At 35.6% G+C, this 22014-nt stretch overlaps 1 protein-coding gene and 1 pseudogene across 4 annotated transcripts in view; one reads left to right on the forward strand and one right to left on the reverse strand.

Annotated features, from left to right (window-relative positions):
* The window catches only part of DLC1 (DLC1 Rho GTPase activating protein), a 388497-nt gene that overhangs the window by 175725 nt on the left and 190758 nt on the right, over positions 1-22014 (forward strand). For all 3 annotated transcript variants that reach the window (XM_081046330.1, XM_081046331.1, XM_081046332.1), the window contains one exon: positions 9393-9426. In XM_081046330.1, coding sequence (XP_080902456.1) covers positions 9393-9426 — 34 coding nt within the window. The remainder of the gene's footprint in view (positions 1-9392; positions 9427-22014) is intronic.
* LOC308496721 (small ribosomal subunit protein uS10-like) lies at positions 17006-17344 on the reverse strand (annotated as a pseudogene). The gene has a single exon. The product of its transcript is annotated as a small ribosomal subunit protein uS10-like (transcript).

Genomic DNA, 22014 nt, shown 5'->3' on the forward strand with positions numbered 1-22014 from the left:
GCAGACTGGAAAAATAAGAACATGGGCAAAATGAGAAACTCCATTATGAGGGACACTAGGCAGAATGAAATGGCATGAGTTTAACACCGGGGCAGATGAATTTCTGGTTAACATCATCCAACAAGAAAAATAAGCAGCTATTCTAAGTCAGTTGTTCTCTAAATAAGTCACATATCTTGAGTATCTTTACTGAAAATAAGTCTACATGTCTATGGTTCTCCTTAATTGTAAATTTTCATAAACAAGGCTAAAATAAAAAAAGCTACCTTTAATAACCAGTCAGTATTTCTAAATGGCTACCATATGCAAATCACGGTGACAAACAATAAAAGAATACTTTTAAAGATTTGCAAATTGAAGAATATATATATATATACATATATATATATAAAATAAGAAAAAATAATGTAATTTCTCTAGTGAAATTTATCAACATATTCAAGAACTTCAGCAATGATTCTTTTTGTAGAATTACTAAAGTTGAGTATAAAATCAGATGTTTTAGAATATATAATATATATTTACAAACAAAGAGCAACTTACAGCAAAAGACACAAAGGAGGATTTATAAAATTTCAAAATTATATAAAGCTATATAAAGGGTACTATGATTACACCAAAGTGTAGGCTGTTATGGTTACTATAGTTGAACATTGCATTTAGCACTGAACTTTCATAATAAAAACGTTAGGGAAGGGGACATGATTTGTTTAATTTGAAAGTAATTTATAACATGGAAATGTATCTAAAGAATATTCAGTTCTGTCATGAATAATATATCCAACAGTCGATTGATTGATTGGAGATATGGAAGCATTATAATTAAGAATTTATTTTATGTATTTAATTAAATTTATTGGGATGACAATGGTTAGTAAAGTTACATAGGTTTCAAGTGTTCATTTCTGTAATACATCATCTATATATCACATTGTGTTCTCACCACCCAGAGTCGTTCTCCTTCCATCACCATATATTTGATCACCTTTACCCTCTTCTACCATCCCTCTTCCCCCTTACCCTCTGGTAACCAATAGCCTGTTGTCTTGTCTATGAGTTTTTGTTTGTTTGTTTGTTTGTTTGTCTTATTCCTTTGTTGCTTTCAGTTTTATATCCCACATATGAGTGAAGTCATATGGTTCTTAGCTTTTTCTATCAGACTTATTTCACTTAGCATATCCATCCATGTTGTCACAAATGGCAGTATTTTATCTTATGGCAGTTCCATAAGAAATTCGCAGTTTCTTATGGTATTCCATTGTGTATATATAACACATCTTCTTTATTCAATCACTTATCAAAGGGCACTTTGATTGTTTCCATGTCTTGGGCACCATAAATAATGCTGCAATGAACATCATAGTATTTGTTCAGATCCTCTGCCCATTTTTTAATCGGCTTGTTTGTTTTTTTTTATTATTGAGTTGTAGGAGTTCTTTATATATTTTGGATATTAGCACCTTATTGGAGGCATTTTTTACAAATAATTACAAGTTTCAATAAATGATGACAAGAGTCCAGTTTTGGTTTTTCTGTTTATCTAACATTCTATTTTTTAAAATTTAGAATAATAATTAGTTTTTCTCTTAAACCATATTTCCAAATAAAAATGTCCCCAACCAGAGTTTTGTCAGGAGATAAACAGACTTAAATTTAATATTTGACTATGTGAAGTGAGCATGGAATGAAATATTCTGTAAAGTTTGTTAAAGAGAGAGTCACCAATTTTAAATACAGTAAATGACAGAGTTTAGAAAATGAAAAAAAAAACTTGAAGGTCAGAAGTTTAACTTACATTCTTATCCAGTAGACTGTCAACCCACCTCGGCTCAAAGGTAGACTACAGATGAGACTGTGATCAGCACCAAAATATCCCTGAAGAATCTATTTTTGTCTTTGTTCCATCTTTGTTGTGTAGTTCCTTACACAACTATTTTGAACTGAGACCCCAAGTTCTACACCATAGAATATAGATGAAGCTATCATTTTGGTTTGCAAACCTATAAAGTTGTCACAGTCAGCAATCTTGGGGGGGAAAAAATTTCCTTAATATGGCTGACAACTTTTAGCAAATAAGACACGCAAATTCCTTTAGGAAATAAGAATACACAACATGAATTACATTTCTCAGATAATTATGCATATTTGGTTGCATATATGTGTACCTTGAAGACTATCCTCATACCAGCATATCATCTCTTCCTCTGTAACTGAATTTCCAGTGTATGGCTGAGAAACTTAGTTAAATTAGAATCATGAACACTAGGAGAGAGAAAGCCTTAGTGACCTTTTGACTTCATCAGTCTTATGAATAATGGTCTAATAGTGCTCTAAGACCCAGATTCTAGTCTAATCCCCATTTGGCCAACAAAAACTCTGTAACACTGGGCAAGTCACTTTCTCTCTCTGGATCTCAACATCCTCATAGGTAAAATGACAGAGAAAGAATTAGATGAGTGTTTCCCAAAGTATGATTACGTAGACTAAGGGTATACATCAGCTGATACAGAGATAAACACTTTAAATTTTGTAGTTATTTATTTTAATGTATATTTTGAATGCTATAACCAAAAATTCAAACCCATAAATTCATGTCTTTATTTTTATCATTTGAAAAAGTCAAGTGAAACAAGGAAATTTATTTAAATTCAATATTTAAAGTATTATTAAATAAATAATTTATAGGTGATAAATTTACATAGCAAAAATTGTAAAGGTAGTATTTGAAGTGCTATAGTTTGGGAAACAGGATTAAATAGTATCCAAATCACCTTCACCCAAAAGAGCCTGTATTTTCAATGAAAGAACGATGACTCTCAAAGCTAAAGAAATACTTTGGAAACCAAAAATAGATATTGGATTGCCAATCAGACACAGCCTTTCAATGAACTCCTTTGTTCAGATGAAAACACACAGGAATCATTGACTAGCTAACAATATCACAGACTGGAGTGATTTCAAAAAAATCTTTAAATAAAGAGATGGAAACAAACCCATTTTCTAATGCACCTTTTCTTCTTTTATGTTGCCTTTCCTGTCTTTCAAAAAAAAAAAAAAATGTGAATTCCCAAACTCTTCCTGCTGCCCATTGTACCCTCAAAGGGCTCTTGTGCCCTCATCTGAGACAGAGGCTGTTCCAACCCTGAGGGAGGTTTTCCTGAAATTTCTAAGGACATAAGCACCCATTTTGAAATCTTGCTGTAAGATATTTCTGTGCAAACAAAAGTGAATGTTTTTAAGGGAAAGGAATAAGTTACTCTGCTACTGATTCTTGCAATTTTAAAAAGGCAAATGGAGAAAATTACAATAGAACAAAACAGAATATTCCATAAATGTCTGTGTGAGCATCTCTGATATTTTAAAAACATGAAAAACAAGCACTACTTTTAAAGTGAGAAAGCAGAAAATCAATGGTAGTACTTTGTTTTTTAATGCAGGATTAAAAAAAAAATTCCTTCATGGAACCTAAAGGCCGGTCTTTCAGCCTATCATAGCTGCCCATTGTTTGAAGCGGTTGGCTTTCAAAGTGCCTTCTTAACAGTAATATTATGTGGTCCTAATTCCAAAAAACTAATAGCAAAATAATTTATATAAGTGAGGGACATGGCATATTAATAAAAATAACATATTAAAGAGGAAAACCATACTCTATTTTCACTTAAAGTCAAGAAGAAATTGGATCAACTGAAATGTTTCAATTGTCATTGTATTAAAATGGATTCAGATATGACATCTATTGTGTTACCGTTTGCTGTTAGCAGCTTCTGCAGAGTTAGTGTAAGTTCCTAAAAGGTGTCCAGCTGAGGTCCTTCCGTAAGTACAGAAAGCCATCCTCGCAGCAGACCAAAAGAATCAACATATGTCTACAACATTTCCTCAAGGCATGTCAGCATTTCCCCAACTATTTTTTACATCCAAAAATACAAACAGACTCACACATAGTTTAAGCTCCCACACAGAGCTTTTAAAGACCTCATTAAGAAAAAGCAAATTGTTTCCTCCGCTTTCTAAAAAGCTTTCTCTTTAAGGATTTTTTTTTTAAAAGGATTCGGTTGTAAAACACCTTAACAGGTTAACTTAAATGAAAATCTTTACATGTGGAGAACTATTGCAGAGTCAGTATAGGTATAAAAAGGTTGTTATTCTAGTATTTGAATATCATGGAGAAGAATCACAAAAGACTATCAATTATTTTGTTTCTCTCATTTGGAAGTTATTAGTAGACTTTCCTTTGTTCCATTGAGAAATGAGGGAAGAAAATATGAAGTTACAGCGAACCCATATGGCCAGCAGGAAAATTCTATTTAATTGCTTTATTGCCAGAAATGTTAAATCACTTCCTGAGGATACAGTTCAAATGAAACATATGGCAGCTATTAACAACAGCCCCTAATGAATTCAAAAATATGCTTTTTATGGGAGCTTTCTCATAAGCAACAGTCGTACATGTTATTTAAACTATACATAAAAATATGCATTTGGTATATTAATTCCACAAGCGTTTGATGAACACGTACTCTGTACCAGACTATACAGGCAGCTTGCATGAAATGTCTCATTCCAAGCAACAGACATAACATGATAGAACCTCAAGACATGGACCCAAATTTAGGCATTGCCTCTTCTCAGAAGTCAAAGGCAAAAAGAGTCTCTTGACCTACAATGCCTCCTTCCCAAAGGTTCAAGGCCCAAAAAAAACATTCCATTTCTACCAGGGTAGTCTTAATTATCTGCTATCTTCCTACTCCGTTTAATGTCATGCCAGTGATGCTGCTGATCAATTCTGTGTAGCAATCACGGCATGAAACTGTTCTTTTATCTTTTCATGTATTTTCTTCAGTCGAAATGTGAATCCAACAAAGAATAAAACTTTACTAAAGGTTTCTGTATGAAGGATAATATGAAGGCGTGCAATAAGAATCAATAAATAGCTTTAATCGATTGAAAACTAAGTGTCAGCATTTTTTAAATGTAATACCTTTCATCTCTAGGACATCTCACAAATGTAATCAATTATTCATAAACCGTATTCCAGGAGGCAGTTCTCCCTCAAATTCAAAGATGAATTAGCTGAGGGGCATCTTAATTACTACCTTGTTTCACTTTTCAAAAGAAGTTATAAAATTCCATTAAACTTGGTCGTTCCTTGCTCCACATCACCCTATAGTCATTGTAGTTATTTAATGAAGTGAAGCTTGGTTGCTTCAAGAATCATGCAGAACGTGTTGCAATTTAAAGGAATTGACATTGGCTATATGGAGGCTAAAATATTTTTGCTTTACAGTGCAGCTCATTGATTAACATTTTTATTAAACATTTACTTATACATGTGCAGTTGCATACTTTGTAATCAAATAGAATAAAATATGAAAAAGGCCTGTCTCTGGTCAACTTGTGATTTGGGGCAAGGCATTCAATTTGTCTTCAATGCCTTCACTATAAGAAGAGAATTTACTTAGGTAATTTCTAAATGTCTAAAACAGATATTCCTGCATAGATATTTGGGGTTCTACGTCAACATTTTATCATGGGAGCCCTACAAACGTTTGTCCTCCTTCATTTCAAAATACTCTAAATTAGTGTTAGTGACCCCAGAGGCCAGCATTCCAGTGGTTGTGTCCTATCTTCCATTGCAGACTGTGACCTCACAAACGCTACTTTACTTTCAAGGACTTCATGGGTTGTTCTAAGGACTGAGTGAGTTAGTGCAGGTGAAAGCTTAAAACTACGTTGTTTGTAGCCTTTTGCACACTAAGAACCTAGTCAGTGCTAGCTATTCAAGTACTGAGGAACTATCTCCATGAACATCCAACCTTTACATCACCAACCTTTACAATCTTTCAATGAAAAGGTTTCTGTGTTATTTTGTTGTTTGTGAATGTGCTGTCACAAGAGAGAAAAACTAATTTAAAAGTTCTGATCTCCAGTCACGGAGAAAAATCCAGGGGCTAGGCTTAAAATATAACACATAGTATGGATTTAATTCCATTTCTAAATCCTTTCCAAAAAAAAAAAAATCCATAAAAAGTAAACAAAGACCACCAAAACTTCAGGATAACTTTCTTGTCAAGGGTGAAAATTGCTTTCCTGAAGTATAGAATCAGAGTTCTTCTAGAAGGGAAGGAAAAATCAGATGACACTGCTATAAATGAAAGAAGGCTGAGGAAGATACTTGAAGCCTACTCAGTCCCTCTGATGCCTGCTCTCTGGGAGTGACACTCCCCTCTGCCATTGAATCACCTGATAGGCTCTTTTTTTTTTTAATTTATTTTTTATTATTTTTTTTTTTACCTCCCTCACACCGTGAACCCCCCTCCCCCCATCCACCACCACCCCGACCTCACACCGAGCCATCACATTATACACATAAAATTATAGTTGGCATTCATTAATGTCCAGCCTCTGGTGTACAATGCCATGACCAGGCATCCACAGCATCCCTGAGGTGGTTCTACTCCAAAAAAACAAACAACCCAATTAAAAAATGGGCAGAGGACTTGAGGAGACATTTTTCTAAAAAGGACATACAGAAGGCAAGAAGACATATGAAGAAATGCTCAACCTCACTAACCATCAGAGAAATGCAAATAAAAAACACAATGAGATACCACCTCACCCCAGTCAAAATGGCTATCATCAATAAATCAACAAACAACAAATGCTGGCGGGGATGTGGAGAAAAGGGAACGCTAGTGCACTGTTGGTGGGATTGCAGATTAGTGCAGCCACTATAGAAAACAGTATGGAGGTATCTCAGGAATCTGAAGATAGAACTACCCTATGATCCAGTAATTCCACTCCTAGGTATCTACCCGGAGAAATCCAAAACTCCAATTCAAAAATCTGTATGCACTCCTATGTTTATTGCAGCACTCTACACAATAGCCAAGATATGGAAACAACCGAAATGCCCATCGGTCGATGACTGGATTAAGAAGCTGTGGTACATTTATACAATGGAGTATTACGCAGCCATAAAGAAAAAAGAAATCTGATAGGCTCTTCAAGGTTGCATCTTTTTCAACATGTAGAGTTGACACACCCAGAGAAGAAGTGAACACCTAAACATAGATCGAGATTATGTCAAAATACACTTTCACTATAGATCAATCTTGCCAAAACAAAACCCCCTATATTCTTTATCCATAAAAAGACACTTATTTAAAAAAACTGCATCCATTTCCAAATCCTGTAAATTCCAAAGATGAGGATCTCAGCAGTAATAAATACCTCACAAAGATATAGATGTCTTCCTATTTGATATTTCTGGAAATTAAAAGATGAATGCTGACGTATAACAGAGATGCACTTGAGTCTCTCTCTCTCTCACATACACACAACACACACACACACACACAAACAACAACAACAACAACAACAACAAAATCAGTTATCCATTTGAGCTTATTTTTCTACCCCAACCCTATGGACCTTTTCCACTGAAGTGGGGGAGAGACATCACTTGTGGATGTCTTGTGTGGTCAGTGACTGTGGGACAGAAGGTATCAAATGCCAGCGGGGTCAGAGAGATTTATAAAAGGTTTCCGGTACAAAGTAATATCCTCATGCTAACTGTATCTTATACATGAATAACTAAACGGAATGGGAAACAGAAGTTCAGCTTCCTAAATTTCTTTTAGAGTATCTACAAAAAGTAGAACTACGTAGACATTTCTACTTTGAAGTCTTTTGTAAACATCTCATTCTAAACTCTTTTTTAAATAATGATAGTGATAGTTAACAGTTGCTGGGAATTGAACTTCTAAACCTCTTATGTCAGAGAGATTTCGACACTGACCCAATGCCCTTAGTAACAAGTAGGAAGAGCAGCTCCCTTTTCCTGAGGCCCTTGTATGCTTTATAGAGGCTACTACCATATTAGTCCTCTCAGCAGCTCTGTGAGGTAGGAGTGATTTCCCTGTTTTATAAAGGAACAATCTAAGCCCTTAAGGGGCAGGGCAGAAATTTGAAATACCAGAGACTGACCAAACAATTTACTTTTTCTGACTTCCAAAATATGACAAAGAAATTGAGCTACAAAAATTCTACCCCAATTCAAAGACTGTTTTACTCACATTTATTGCCAATATCTTTTAAGGGTAATATGAGTCTGTCTTCAGAGAAAAAAACAATTACTTGATGATTTACAATTATCATAGCTGGATCTAGTAACTTTACTGATAGCTTCACAACTCTTTTCTTTTGAGCTTTGTTGAGGTATAATTGACAAATAAAATTGTAAGATATTTAAAGTATACATTATGGTAATTTAATATATGTATACATTGTGAAATAATTTTTCATATCTATTTAATTAACACATATATCACCTCGTATATTTACTTTTTTTGGTGAGAACATTTAAGTTCTACTTTCTTAGCATATATCAATTATATATGACAATGTTACGAACTGTACTCACCATGTTTTACATGAGATCCTCAGATCTTATTCATCTTATAGCTGAAAGTTTGTACCCTTTTACCAACTTCTCCCTATTTCTCCAACCCCTGGTAACTACTTTTCACTTTTGCACTCTGATTCTGTGAGTTTCACTTTCTTTTCTTTTCTGTTATTTTAGATTCCATATATAAATAGAATGCAGTATTTGTCCTTCTCTGTCTGGCTTATTTCACTTAGCACAATGCCCTCAAGGTGTGTATATATATATATATATATATATATATATATATATATATATATATTACATTCATATCTTGGCTATTGTTTCATTTAGTACAATGCCCTCAGTGTGTGTGTGTGTGTGTGTGTGTGTGTGTGTGTATCTCACATTCATATCTTGGCTACTGTGAATAATGCTGCAATGAACATGTGACTATGGGAATGCAGACATCTCTTAGATACCCTCTTTTCATTTCCTTCACATATATACCGAGAAGTGGGATTGCTGGATCATATGGTAGTTTGTATTTTTTAATTATTTAAAAAAAATTTGAATTAAATTTGTTTTTAAGATTTTTTTTTTAATTTTGAGGAGCCTCCGTACTGTTTTCCATAGTAGCTGCACCAATTTACATTCCTACCAACAGTGCACAAGGGTTCCCTTTTCACCACATCCTCACCAACCCTGGCTATTTCTTGTCTTTTTGAGCATAGCCTTTTTAACAGGTGTGAGGTGATATTTCATTGTGGTTTTGACTTGCATTTCCCTCATGATTAGTCATATTGAGCATCTTTTCATGTACCCGTTGCCCATTTAAAAGTCTTCTTTGGGAAAATATCTATTCAGATCCTATGCCCTCTAATATGTCTATGGCCAAGTTCTATTTAATTTTACTCCATTTAGGGTACTTCATTTTACTCCTAATAATGTTATTTGATGTTTCTTTCTAATAATACCACAACTTTGTGACTTTTGTTTTCCTTTTCAGGCTATTCCAGGTATTTCAGAGAAGGAAAAGGCTGGTAAGTTGACATTTGGTTGTGTTTTCCATCCTATCTATTTTAGAATAAAATTTCAACTTCATGTAGACATTTCATTAAATATCTAAAATATATAAATCTCATTAATCTCTGGGCAAATATTGTTGAATTACTGAAAAATAAATTGTGTTGCTCAAAATGTAAGGAAAATATGTGGTTTTCTAATATAGCATTATATCAAGTTAGGATAAGATGTGTGCTTCTTGTAGCCTTACTACAAGTTGCAACTGCAACCACTTTTTTTTTTGAAGAAAAGAATTAGATGTTGTTCGGTGTACTGGAGAGTGGTCTTTGGCAATTGGTTGTTAATAATTATCAAGATTAATTTTAATTTTAAGTGGCTTATTTAGTAGTCATAGAAAAAGTTATACTTATTTAAAGCTGATGCTATGCTATCAAAAGTATAATTGTAAAGCAATATGAATAATAGTATTGGAAAAATTATAATATTTTTCTATGCTCTATGCTATTATTATAACTAACAGTATTAGAGAAAAATGGATAAGGATGATGAGAAACATGGAAACATGAAAAATTAGAATTGAATTGACGGGATTATCTGCTTTTTAAAAAATCTGTTGATCTTCCTCAATATTGTCTCATATTTTCTGTATAGTAACAATCGTTTTCTAAAAAACAGATTAAAGGTATGCTACCAAATTTGAAACACATCACTTAAATTTTAGACATTTGTGATTTCAAGTGCCACATTAAATATGTATGGTGTCATGTAAAAGATGTCAAGACTTCAAGAGACTTTAAAGCATTAGAGTTTGTCTGACATGATTTTTATACAGGAAATGTTCTCTTTCTAGTTCAGTGATCTTATTTTTGCCGCTAGTTTTCACGCAAAAGTTTCTGTGGTTTTGTATCCTTCCGTGACTAAACTTTTCTCTCCTGTTGGGCTGTGTATGATGTCTTCACTCTAATATGTTGAAAGATAACCCTTCAGAATACAAGGAAAATATTGAACTGACATCATGTGTCAGTTCAAGAGGAAAACTGTTCAATTTAACAACGCAGTGGTATTACATGGATTAGTCGCAAGTATTAAACGAATGTAATTTATAATTCCTGGTCTCTAATATCTTAAATAGATTGTGTTAGCTATCTAGTTAGGATAAGGAATAAATGGTTAAGTGAGTATTTGCATCACAAAGGAAAAGGAATTTAGCCAAAGTCATGCTTTATCTTGGGTTGTGACATTCTCTATAATTCCCAAGATTAGCTGTAATTTAAGCAAAGTATGTAACAGAGCAAAATTGTCATATAGTTCTAGAATCTCAGCAAATTCATACCCCATGGAGAAAATTAGGATGTGAATTCTTGGCTGGTGGGGAAGGAAATAAAGGGATGGAAAAGCCATTGCTTGAGGGGATGGAGAAGCAAAGAGTTATCTTCACCCTCTGCCACTTAAATGACTGCAATTTGATAGGTCATTTTATCAAGCTCAAATATTTTAAAGATATTTTTATTACAACAAAGAACTAATTAAACAGATATGATAAATATAATGCAACCACTACTTTTTATAATTATCCTGGAAGTATTCCTCCTCAAGAACAAAAAAAAAAAAAAAAAACCCACGGAATTGTCATTTTTATTTAATGAATTCTTTGGGTCATGTCTATACTGCTGGTGTACAAATGCAAAGTGTTGATAAATTTCATTCACAGAGATTTCCCAAGATGGTCTGTGAAACATAGAATCCACTAATTGATATACAGAGGGTGCAAAAAAAAAGTATGCACATTTTAAGAAAGGAAAAAACTGTGTTAAAATGGTAATACTCAATATATACTGATAACGAAAGATGAATACGTTTGACCTCCGCAGTTACAAGAAGTGCTCAAAGTGGTAACCATCAGCGTCCAGACACTTCTGATTACAGTGAACTACTGCTTGAGGAACATTGATCAAAGTGTCCACTTATATACTTAATTTTGGCAACCCCTGGTATATGACCTACCCAGGTCCCAGGCCCCCAGCTGCCCCATCTCAGGTGCTTAACCCAGGATGGACTGATTTGAGCAGAACCTGGTTTCTATATATTAAAACATTAGAATGATTCGAATTTACTGCACAATGGATTTTGATTTAGATTTCTTGAGAATGTGCTAATTTGTTTAGGAGGAAATACAATTTTGTTTGACAATATAAATACAATAAAAAAAGATATATATTTTTTAATCAGCGAATTTATATGTGAAGACAAAGACTTATGTTTGAATATTCTATTAATAATGGTATCAGATTTGACAATTCAAAAGAGAATATGATTTATTCCAAAAGTTTTAAAGGACCATAACAGTCTAAGCAATCTAATTCTTATATTTCTAAACTTTATTATGCCCTATTTAAAATATTTAAGTGTTTTATATACAAATGCATATCTCTTTATTCCTATCATTATGAATCTTTATGTTTAAGCTCTGCTAGACAGAGGATTGGCAGTGAAGTCAGAGGACCCACTCAATCTTCTGGGGGTTAATTGAGCTCTTAAATAGGATTAAGCTTCATACCCGCCCCTAAGGCCTGTCATTTTTTTTTTCTGTCTTGCTAAATGAATGTAGCTTATTGTTCCTTATTAAGAAAGCCTATTTTTAATCTGTGTGACCTCTCATCCAAGCCAACTGGAACCAACTCCACCGGGCTTTGTGAAGCTCTAAACAAAATCATTTTGGGTACATTCCATTAATAATTCTTGAGTTGCAGTTGTGTGGTTGTCCCTATGTGTCCTTTAAGTGGCCCTCTTCTGTTCTGATCCATGTTGCTATATACCTGCAGCCTAGTGGAATCAGTTCTGCTGTTTTTCTCCCACTTTGTGATGACAAAAAAACTCCAAGGGGAAAGAATTTTGAAACAGCCTCCCATTGGTTCATTCATCCCACAAATACTTGTTGAACAGCCACATGTACTAGGCATCATATGTGTTTCCCCGAAAGTAAGACCTAGCCAGACCGTCAGCTCTAATGCATCTTTTGGAACAAAAATGAATATAATACCTGGTCTTATTTTACTATAAGACCAAGATTAATATAATATAATATAATATAATATAATATAATATAATATAATATAATATAATATAATACCCGGTCTTATTTTACTATAAGACTGGGCATAATATAATATATATAATATAATATCCCAGTCTTAGGTTTTTATCAAGGAAACAATTATATGCATAAGGCATGGTCCTTGCCCCGCAAGACTTCAAACTCTAGTTGAGAATATTCTATTAGGTTAGTATCCTCCTTCTTCTCTTCTCAATGAGAATAGCTTGACCCAGCTTATTCAGAAAGCTTCCCAGGAAAATAATCAAATAAAAAAGTAATTGTTTTCGAGAAACTCTGTATGTACATTCTCAGGATCTGAAATAGAAAACAATTCATTTGTTTGTTTGTTTTTAAATCAGGATTAGCCACATAAATATCAGTATACCCAACACGTAATATTTTCATTTAACTTTTATTGTGTTACCAGAGTCTGTTTGTCCCTAACAAGTGAGTCCCGTGTCATTGGTATATTCTCCAGCATATCAGCTTCCTATCCGTGTGGACTTGAGCAAGTTACTTAACCTCCTCATTTTCTCATTTCCATCTCATGCTGCCTTGGTAAGGCAACAATGCTTGGCCCTAAGTGGGTCCTAAAAAATGGTAGCTGTATTTTAAGATAATGAGTTGTGCTTATAACCATGGGTAAAAGCCAAATAGAAGCTAGCTGTGTTACTGCTTTCCATGTCTGCTCCGAAAGTTCTTAAACACTTCCTCAAGGCACCAATTAACAGCTAAGCAGCTGTCCATGTGGAAGAAAACGCTTTCTCCAAAAGCTTCTGAGTGAGTTAATTCAGATGGAAGTTATTAAAGTATAGACAGAGTTGGTCATATTTAACCTTCTGTTAGAAATTCTTATCTCCGTTGGATGGAAATACTCTCTTGTGAACAGATAATCTTTGATTTTCACCAAGATTAGTCCCTGAAAAATGTAAACCCTGTGTCCTACCTTCCTATGATTCCTTGTATCCCAAATCCCTACGGTAATAGGACTTCCTCACCTCCTGCACACAATCCTGTCAACACTGCCTTCTAATCATCCTTTATCCATTCTCCTTGCCACTGCTTTAATGCAGCCCTCCACTTTCCAGTGGACTTTTGTAACAGTGTCCAGTTTCCCTTCCTTAACCTGTCATTACATCAGTCCACTCTCTATACTATCACCAGAGTTATCTTTGAAAAGTACGGCCTGATCAAATAAATTCCTGCTTCGGCATTTTCTTTATCTCCCAAGATGAGGTCAAACTTTTCTGCTTGACATGCCTGGCCATTTGAAATCTGGATGCAGTATCATTTATTGTACTGAATATGTCTATTTTGTCCCTCAGGTCCACATTCCACCGTACTTCTCTCTGTGCCCTGGAAGCTGATTGATGTTGGAAAAATCAATAGGCTGCCCTACTTTCAAATGTCTTCCCTATTCCACCAAAGAAGAGCTCTGGCAAGAGACCGAGGGCAGGGGGCCAGTGGGTCCTCCTGTCAGCTTTTCTTAGGTGTCTCTGCCAGCTTTTCTTAGGTGTCTCTGCCAGCTTTTCTTAGATGACCCTTTCCACACAAGTTTCCATTCTGACAACCGTTCTCTCATCTTGCACTCATGGTTTCCCTACACTTTTATAAATAGTTCTGTGACTAAATTTCCCTCCATTTACCCAATGTGGCATCTGTTTTCTGCGAGAAAACTCGCTGATATACGTACCAATATTTTCTCTTTTTTCTTTTTGTGTATGTTTGTAAGTTTTTTGCTATACTTCAGCCATTACATTCAGCTATAGAACACCTCCTACTCTATATTTTTCTACTTCTGCCTAGATCATGCAAGTGCCTTTTAAAAACTATAGATGATGAGGGAAGGAGGATGAGAGAGAGAGAGAGAGAAAAACGGACCATGTTTTTCTTCATCCTAAATGAATTCAGTTTCATTACATTCAGTCAGGTGGGGGAGAAAAATATTTACCTTTATGCTTTAGAATGTGTTCTCTGTGTTCTTTATTGCACAGAAGCATGAAACTTAAGAAAATTAGCACTGCATTTTAACCACTAAAATGGGACACTGAGCATATTTGAAAAGCAGTAATCTGGAGTACTCTGAAATCTCTCATTCTAAAATTCAATCGCAGAACACCTCGCAAATTTTATGAGACTACATGGAAAATAGACAATTATCATAAGCCAAAAGCGACAAATGTTTTGCCCCCTGTTTGAAAATTTTATTTATTTTATTAGATCCAACAATACTGCCTCCTTAATGAATTATTTCCCAAGCAGATTTAGTCACTGATTATTCTGCACTCCTAGAAAACTTTGTGTTTTCTATTTCAATCCTATTATTTTGCTTCACTGTGTGTCCCCTTCTCTGGGCAGTGAGCTTTTCTAGGTCAATATTGTCTTTGTGTGCCCTGTAATTAAAACAGCTACTAGCACATAGTAGGTGTTCTGTAAATTCATGGTAATGAATAAATTTTAAATGCAAAGATTCTTTGGCTTGATCTTAATGATTTAGAGTTAACAGGGTTCTAAAACTTTAACTGCCCCCCACCTCCCTCTATTACTCCTATTACTTCCATAGCTGCCAAATAACTCAACCAGGTAATTAATTAATGGTGTTCTTCGGAGTTCTATCCCATACACATGTATAAAGGGCACCATTGAGAAAGATGACTTTGGATTCTAACTTTGGTTGCATTTCTTGGTCATTTTTCTTAGAATGTTTTCTCTCCTGCCTCGGGGTTATTTGGTTGGCCAGAAATGTTAAAAATCCAGATAGTGAATGATTATAGCCTGAAACATTTGTGAAAGATAGCTTTCAGAAGCATATAACAGATTGGTAGTCTCTCCAAACTTTGTGTTATAGTTGGTAAGGCAGAACATAAAAATCAAACACTTCTTTGTGACAAATGTGTGAGGGGGGAAAAACCAGGGTTTTCATAATTTCATTCCAAGCGCCTTGTAAACATACTAAATAACAAAGCCCAGACATGGTGCCTTTTGGTATTAATTTTCTTGCCTGCCTTTGATCACTGAGAAGGGAAATACAGAAGAGAGAGAGAGAGAGAGAGAGAGAGAGAGAGAGAGAGAGAGAGAGAGAGAGAGAGAGAGAGAGAGAGAGAGAGAGAGAAGAAAGAAAGAAAGAAAGAAAGAAAGAAAGAAAGAAAGAAAGAAAGAAAGAAAGAAAGAAAGAAAGAAAGAAAGAAAGAAAGGAGAAATGAGAGCTGAAATGCAGATATTGCCCTTTACCAGTCTAGTTATCATTACTTCTATTCAGAGAACTACCCATGCAATCTATTCCACTCTAAGCCATGTTTCAATATCTACAGATCCAAAGAGATTTGATGAGAAAAACAAAAATAAGACTGCTCTATTTCAGAGTTCTCCATTGAAAGACTGCCCTATTTTATGTCTACATTTTAGTATAAATCAGATCGGTTTTAGTGCCATCTCACCCACTAGACTGTAAGCACCTGAAAGACAGAATTTTGTTTCATTTAACTCTGTATTCCCAATACCTGGAATTAATATAGTTGCTTGGCTTTTGGGTAAAATAATGAATAAATGAGATCTCTTAAAAGTCAGAAAATGCTTTACTCTATATGCATAATACTCCCAAAGCTAAATGTAGAATCTTATTCTAAGTAAAGCACTTGCTATAACTGCAAAGACCCCCAGCTGTTTTATAGGGTTCCACGGGATCTGAAAATTGTCTTTATCTGGCCAGCCTGAGCTTTGGCCAGCATTCCAAATTCTTTATTCCCTTTCACTCTCAGAAAATGAATTTCATTGTTTTTATACTAATAGCTTATGAATACTCACTTGCTTCACTTTTCTTAGTATATGGTCTCTGCTCGCCTGCTTTTTTTATGAGGAAGGAATTTAGGGTATGCCCGCACATAACCTCTCATTTTTTCTGAAACCTAATGTAAACTAATCCATGAAAAGTTGGCTGTGGTTGACTGGGCTGTTGAGAGGAAACATATTAGCTTTCAGGTATCAAGGAATTCATGAAAAATAAAAGTAAGCTATTCTTAAGTGGCAAAGATCTTGAATTCACAGTATATTTTTCAATACAGATAATTTTCTAAATATGTTTCTTAATGTTCGATTGGTATTTTATTTATTACCAAGTACATAAACCAAGTCTATTATATATATCACCAGAATCAATGAAACACATTTCCTTTTCTTCTCAATTATATTTCAAGCAACAGGGGTATATGATGATTTCTCTTTTAACAAGTTCCAATTCAAATGTTACCTCTTACACATGGCGTGATCTTCCCAGGTCTCCATAGCCAATGATGGCTGTATCTTTATGCCATTTAGTGATTTATCAAAGTATTTCTGTTCATGAATTATCTTTCATATTAGGCTGTGAGTTCCTTAAAAGTATAAACCTCCCATTTCATCTTTGTCACCCATACCCAGTGTAGTATCTTGCACAAAGCATATGCTCAAGAGGTAGTTTTTGTTTAGTTTTAGCAACTGATAGTCAATTTATTTAAAAGGTTGATTTAAGCATCTGCAATGGTCACTTCAACCTTGACTTCCGGCTCGATACTGATAGAGTAATCTGTTTAACAGTTTCATAAGGACTATACAAGTCAATGAGTCGCTTATAGATCCTCATCTGAAACCGATCCTAAGCCTTGGAACCTTCCCCACAGGGAGTTTTTCTTGTGGTGACTCCCAGAGTCTCCCTAGGCAGCTGAACTAGTCCTTTCACGTTGAGATTCTTTTCCTTTGCGCCTCTGATCAAGTCAGCACACACCTTCTCCAAGGATTTTACATTGAAGCTGGTGAATCCTCACCTCTGGTTCCACGGGTGTCTTTCCGGTATTTCTAAAAGCCATGGTTGCGTCGCGGTTTCCTGACTGACTTATTCCTTAGTGAGATTGAACCGCCGTGAGTCAGGAGCCAGGAGAGGGTGGAATGGAGCTCCAGGGCAGCTGTGACTGCAGTCTTCCTCAAAATGCTCAAGAGATAGTTTCGAACCAGTCCATTTATTAGATATACCAAACAGCTCATGCAGACACTTGGTTTATCTCTAGTCTTACAATGACCATAACTTTTCACAATATTTGACAAAACCAGAATTTTCTTCCTCCAAAAAGTCTTGTGCACATTTTGTCCACCCCCCCCCTTATCCTTTGACTACCAGCAGTATGAAGACGTGCCAACGAAATACCAATACAGGCTAATGTGGCAGTTTGCATTTCAGTATTTTAATTGACATTGACCTTTTATCAGTAGAAAAATAAATGTTTTATCTTTTTTTAATTAAAATTTATTGGGGTGACAATGGTTAGTAAAATTACATAGGTTTCAAGTGTAAAATTCTGTAATATATCATCTATATATCACATTGTGTGTTTACCACCCAGAGTCAGTTCTCCTTCCATCACTATGTATTGGACCTCCTTTCCCTCTTCTGTCACCATCCCCCATACCTTCTGATAACCACTAAACTATTATCTGTGTCTATGAGTTTTTTTTAGGTTGTCTTGTTCCTTTGTTACTTTTAGTTTTACATCCCACATATCAATGAAATCACGTGGTTCTCGACTTTTTCTGTGTTATTCATTTCACTTAGCATAATAATCTCAAGATCCATCCATACTGTTACAAATGGCACTATTTCATCTTTTCTTATGGCAGAATAGTATTCCATTGTGTATATATACCACATCTTCTTTATCCAGTCATCTATCGAAGGATACTTTGGTTGTTTCCAGGTCTTGGCCACCATAAATAAAGCTGCAATGAACATCAGAGCACATATATCTTTACGGATAAATGGGCTATCATCAGTAAGACAAATAATAACAAGTATTGGAGAGGCTGGGGAGAAAAAGGAACCTTTATTCACTGTCGGTGGGAATGCAGACTGGTGTAGCCACTATGGAAGGCAGTGTGGAGATTCCCCAAAACATTAAGAACAGAATTACCGTATGACCCAGCAATCTCTCTCCTGGGTAGAGTTTTCATTTTCTTTTCTCCTTCTTCCACCTCCCCCACTCCCACTCCAGTTCAAGCGTTGTTTCTCAGTCTAGTTGTGTAGGACACAGCTCCCTGGCCCATGCTGGTATTATGAGCCTTGTGCTCACTCAGGGCAGCACACAGCATCTCACGGCAGCTCACACCAACCTCCGACTGCTTATAGCAGCCCAGCTCCAGGGAGAGCAATTGTTCACAATCTTATCTGTAGAGGCACAGCTCACTGGCCCATGTGGGGATAGAACCCGCAACCTCAGCGTTAGGAGCTCGGCGCTCCAACCATCTGAGCCCCTGGGCCAGCCCAAACTTCATTTTCAATCTTCCCTGAGAAAAGACAACTTATGAAAAGGCCCCTTCTATGAGTTGTATTTACAAAGCAATACAAGAACTTTTATTTAGTTTGAAAGTCATATCTGATCATTTCCTAGATGCCTTCAAATATTTACCTTTATAGAGTTCCCAGTGTACAGTTTGCAGTTCAGTTACTTTTATTAATGATGTGAATATATACACATACATGTACCAATAAGATAATTGTGCATTGATTTTAATTTCTTTGAAGAGATACATTTATTTTGGAAAGATACGTATACCACGGTACTGATTTGACTTTTCTAAGGATGAGATGACCTACTCAGAGCCTGCACTGATTTGAAGGACTTTTATTTGTTTTTTTTATGGGCAAGAGTTGGAGATCAATATCTCTTCCAGATCAATCCATTAACATTTCCATTGCAGAAATAAGATATAATTTTGAGATATTGTTTTTAGCTAAGTGGAAATCCAAAAGAGTTATTAGCAACCATAACAAATTAACTGATGTCCAAGAAAAGGCCAGTGCACATCTTGTTGTGTGCAGGCTATGCGGAAACCAGTCTGGCTAATGCAGAAGCGTGGATCATGGATTTAAGAAGCTATTGTGTCCTGACTACTGTAATCAGGTAGGAAAGATCGCATAGAATTCCACAAGTGATGTTTAAGCAAAATGGTCTCCAAAAACCCTCACTTGCCCACCAAAATGAGATTTTGTTTATTTTTAAATTTTTCTAACCATTGAGATTTCCCGGAAAACACTCCAGGGACTCCCAGCTGCTAACATTATAAATGTCTTCTTAATAGAAATGTTAAATCAATTCTTTCCTATGGATTTAAGAAAGTAGATAAATGGAGAACGACTGTACAGTTCAACACTTGTTTAATTTACCTACCTTTTTCAGTCTATGGTCTTCTTGGATATATTTATCCAGATGTTTTCCCTGCTGTACTGTGATTTCCTGAAAGGCTGACATTCTCCCTGCACCCACGTAATGCCAGTCTCTTAGAAGGTTTTTTACTTATTATTTGTCAAATCAATGTTTGAGTGGATAATAGCAAGCATCTACTCTAGGCCTGCATTTTTCTAAGCACTTTATAGATGTGAACTCATTTAATCCTCTAGAAACCCTACAAAGTAGGTGTTACTATTTTCTACATTATAGAGATGAAGAACCTGAAACTCAGAGAGGTTTTCTAAAATACCCAAAGTCAGAATGTGGCCAAGGCAGGATTCAAAGCAAGCAATTCAGGCTAGAATGAATGCTCGTAACCAACTATGCGATATTAAATGGTTAAATGACAAGATTCCTTAGGCTGACAAACAAAAATTTCCATAATCTGACCTTACCCTTCCTTTTCAACCTTATCTCCCATCCTCCTCTAACATGTACCTTCCGCTGGAGCCATGCGAGCAACTTCACTTTTCTCCTGAATTTGCTTCTGCATAACTTGACCTTTGATCCTCGAGCTTCCCTTCCAGAAATTAACTCCCCTATCCCTCAAGGTCTCATTTGGGTCTCACCTTCACTGTGAATTCTTCAAAGACAACTTCTGCTCATATTAATTTCATACTGTTTGAAATGATACATCTACAACATTATAGCCCGTACTGGTCATTTTCATACTTGATCATATGTGGATTGTCATCGTCCATGGAGTGTTTTATTTGCCTCAGTTTTGCCTCCCAATAGTCTTGTAAGCATTTTTTTTAAAGTCACTTAGCACAGCACCGTGCACATAAAAGGAGGTTATTTAATCAATAGACTATTTTTAGAGAAGTTTTATACTCACAGAAAAACTGAGTGGAAAATACAATTCAAAATATGTGACATTTCTTTAAAAGCAAAACTATGGAGATAGTAAAAAGATCAGAGGTTGCCAGGGATTGGGGGGAAAGGACGTAGGAATCAAAGGAAGCACAGTGGATATTTAGGGCAGGGAAACTAGTCTGTGCAATACTCTAATGCATGTCGGCACGTAGGCTTTCAGACTGGTTTCTTTCTCTTACAATATACCTTTAAATTCTTCCATGTCTTTTCACCATTGAAAGATGGCTCATTTCTTTTCAGTATTGAATAATATTATATTGAATGGAAATACCACAGTTAAAGAAAACTTATTTAATATATATTTAATGTAAAAACTTCAAAAAAATTGACCATAGTATATATTACATACTCCACTATGTTAACTTTTATCCTTTCTTCTTTAGCCATTGCTTTGATTACTTCATTTCTCTCCTTTGGAATTCCTTCAAGTTTTCAAAAGAAAAATACCATACTTAATTTATCTCCTTTGGAATTTCTTCAAGTTTTCAAAAGAAAAAATACCACCACTAAATATATTATCAATAGCTGTTATTTACTGTGTACCTACCATGTAGTCTCTAAGAAAAGAGCTAGATATTTCCTCTACATTATCTTTAATACTCACTAAGCTACTCTGTAATGACTCTCTTGCTCCAAAGCTGATGCTTCTTCTACCTTTTCGTGCCTAACATCACCATTTCTCCTACTTTCAAGTGTTCTAATAAAAGTATGACCAAAATTAGTAAAACTGTAATAATTCATATAATTTCTGTGTCTACGTATTTCTGTCTTTGTGCCTTTGCTCCTGAAACTTACTCTCCCCAAAATACTCTTCTGTTATCTTTTATCTCCAAGTCACACTTTAAGGATTTGCCTGAGTGCTACTTTTTTACACAAAGCCTCCTCCAATTGCTATACTCGGCGATGAACTCCCCCTTTGAATCAGACAGGTTTCATTTTCATTGCTCATCTTATCATCACCCCCTGTGCCCTGTGACGCCACATCCTAACCTGTGGCTGGAGCCAATTGAACTGACTTGACTCAAAGCTAGAGAATACATTGGCTAACCAGTGCTCCTTCTCTCCCTCTCTCCCTTTCTCCCTCTCTCCCTCCCTCTCACTTACATTATGAGCCAGAGAGACTCAGGAAACTTGCAGCAGGTACATCAGCTGAAAGTTCACACACACTGTGAGGTAAAGTAACAGAAGGAACCATTCTGCAAAGAGGAGCAGGAGAATAGAGCAGTTGGGCCAAGACAGAGAAGCTAGAGATAATGCAAACTAGAGAAAGTAATGGAGGAAGTAGCTGCTCCTGTCCCAGCTGTCAGCTGATGACTCCCTAGGTGTCAGCTCCAGCTCTCAGGAGGCCCCTGTCTCACATCAGCAAAATGCCTTTGTATCGT

Source organism: Rhinolophus hipposideros (genome assembly GCF_964194185.1).
Source record: "Rhinolophus hipposideros genome assembly, chromosome: 4".
NCBI lineage: Eukaryota > Metazoa > Chordata > Mammalia > Chiroptera > Rhinolophidae > Rhinolophus > Rhinolophus hipposideros.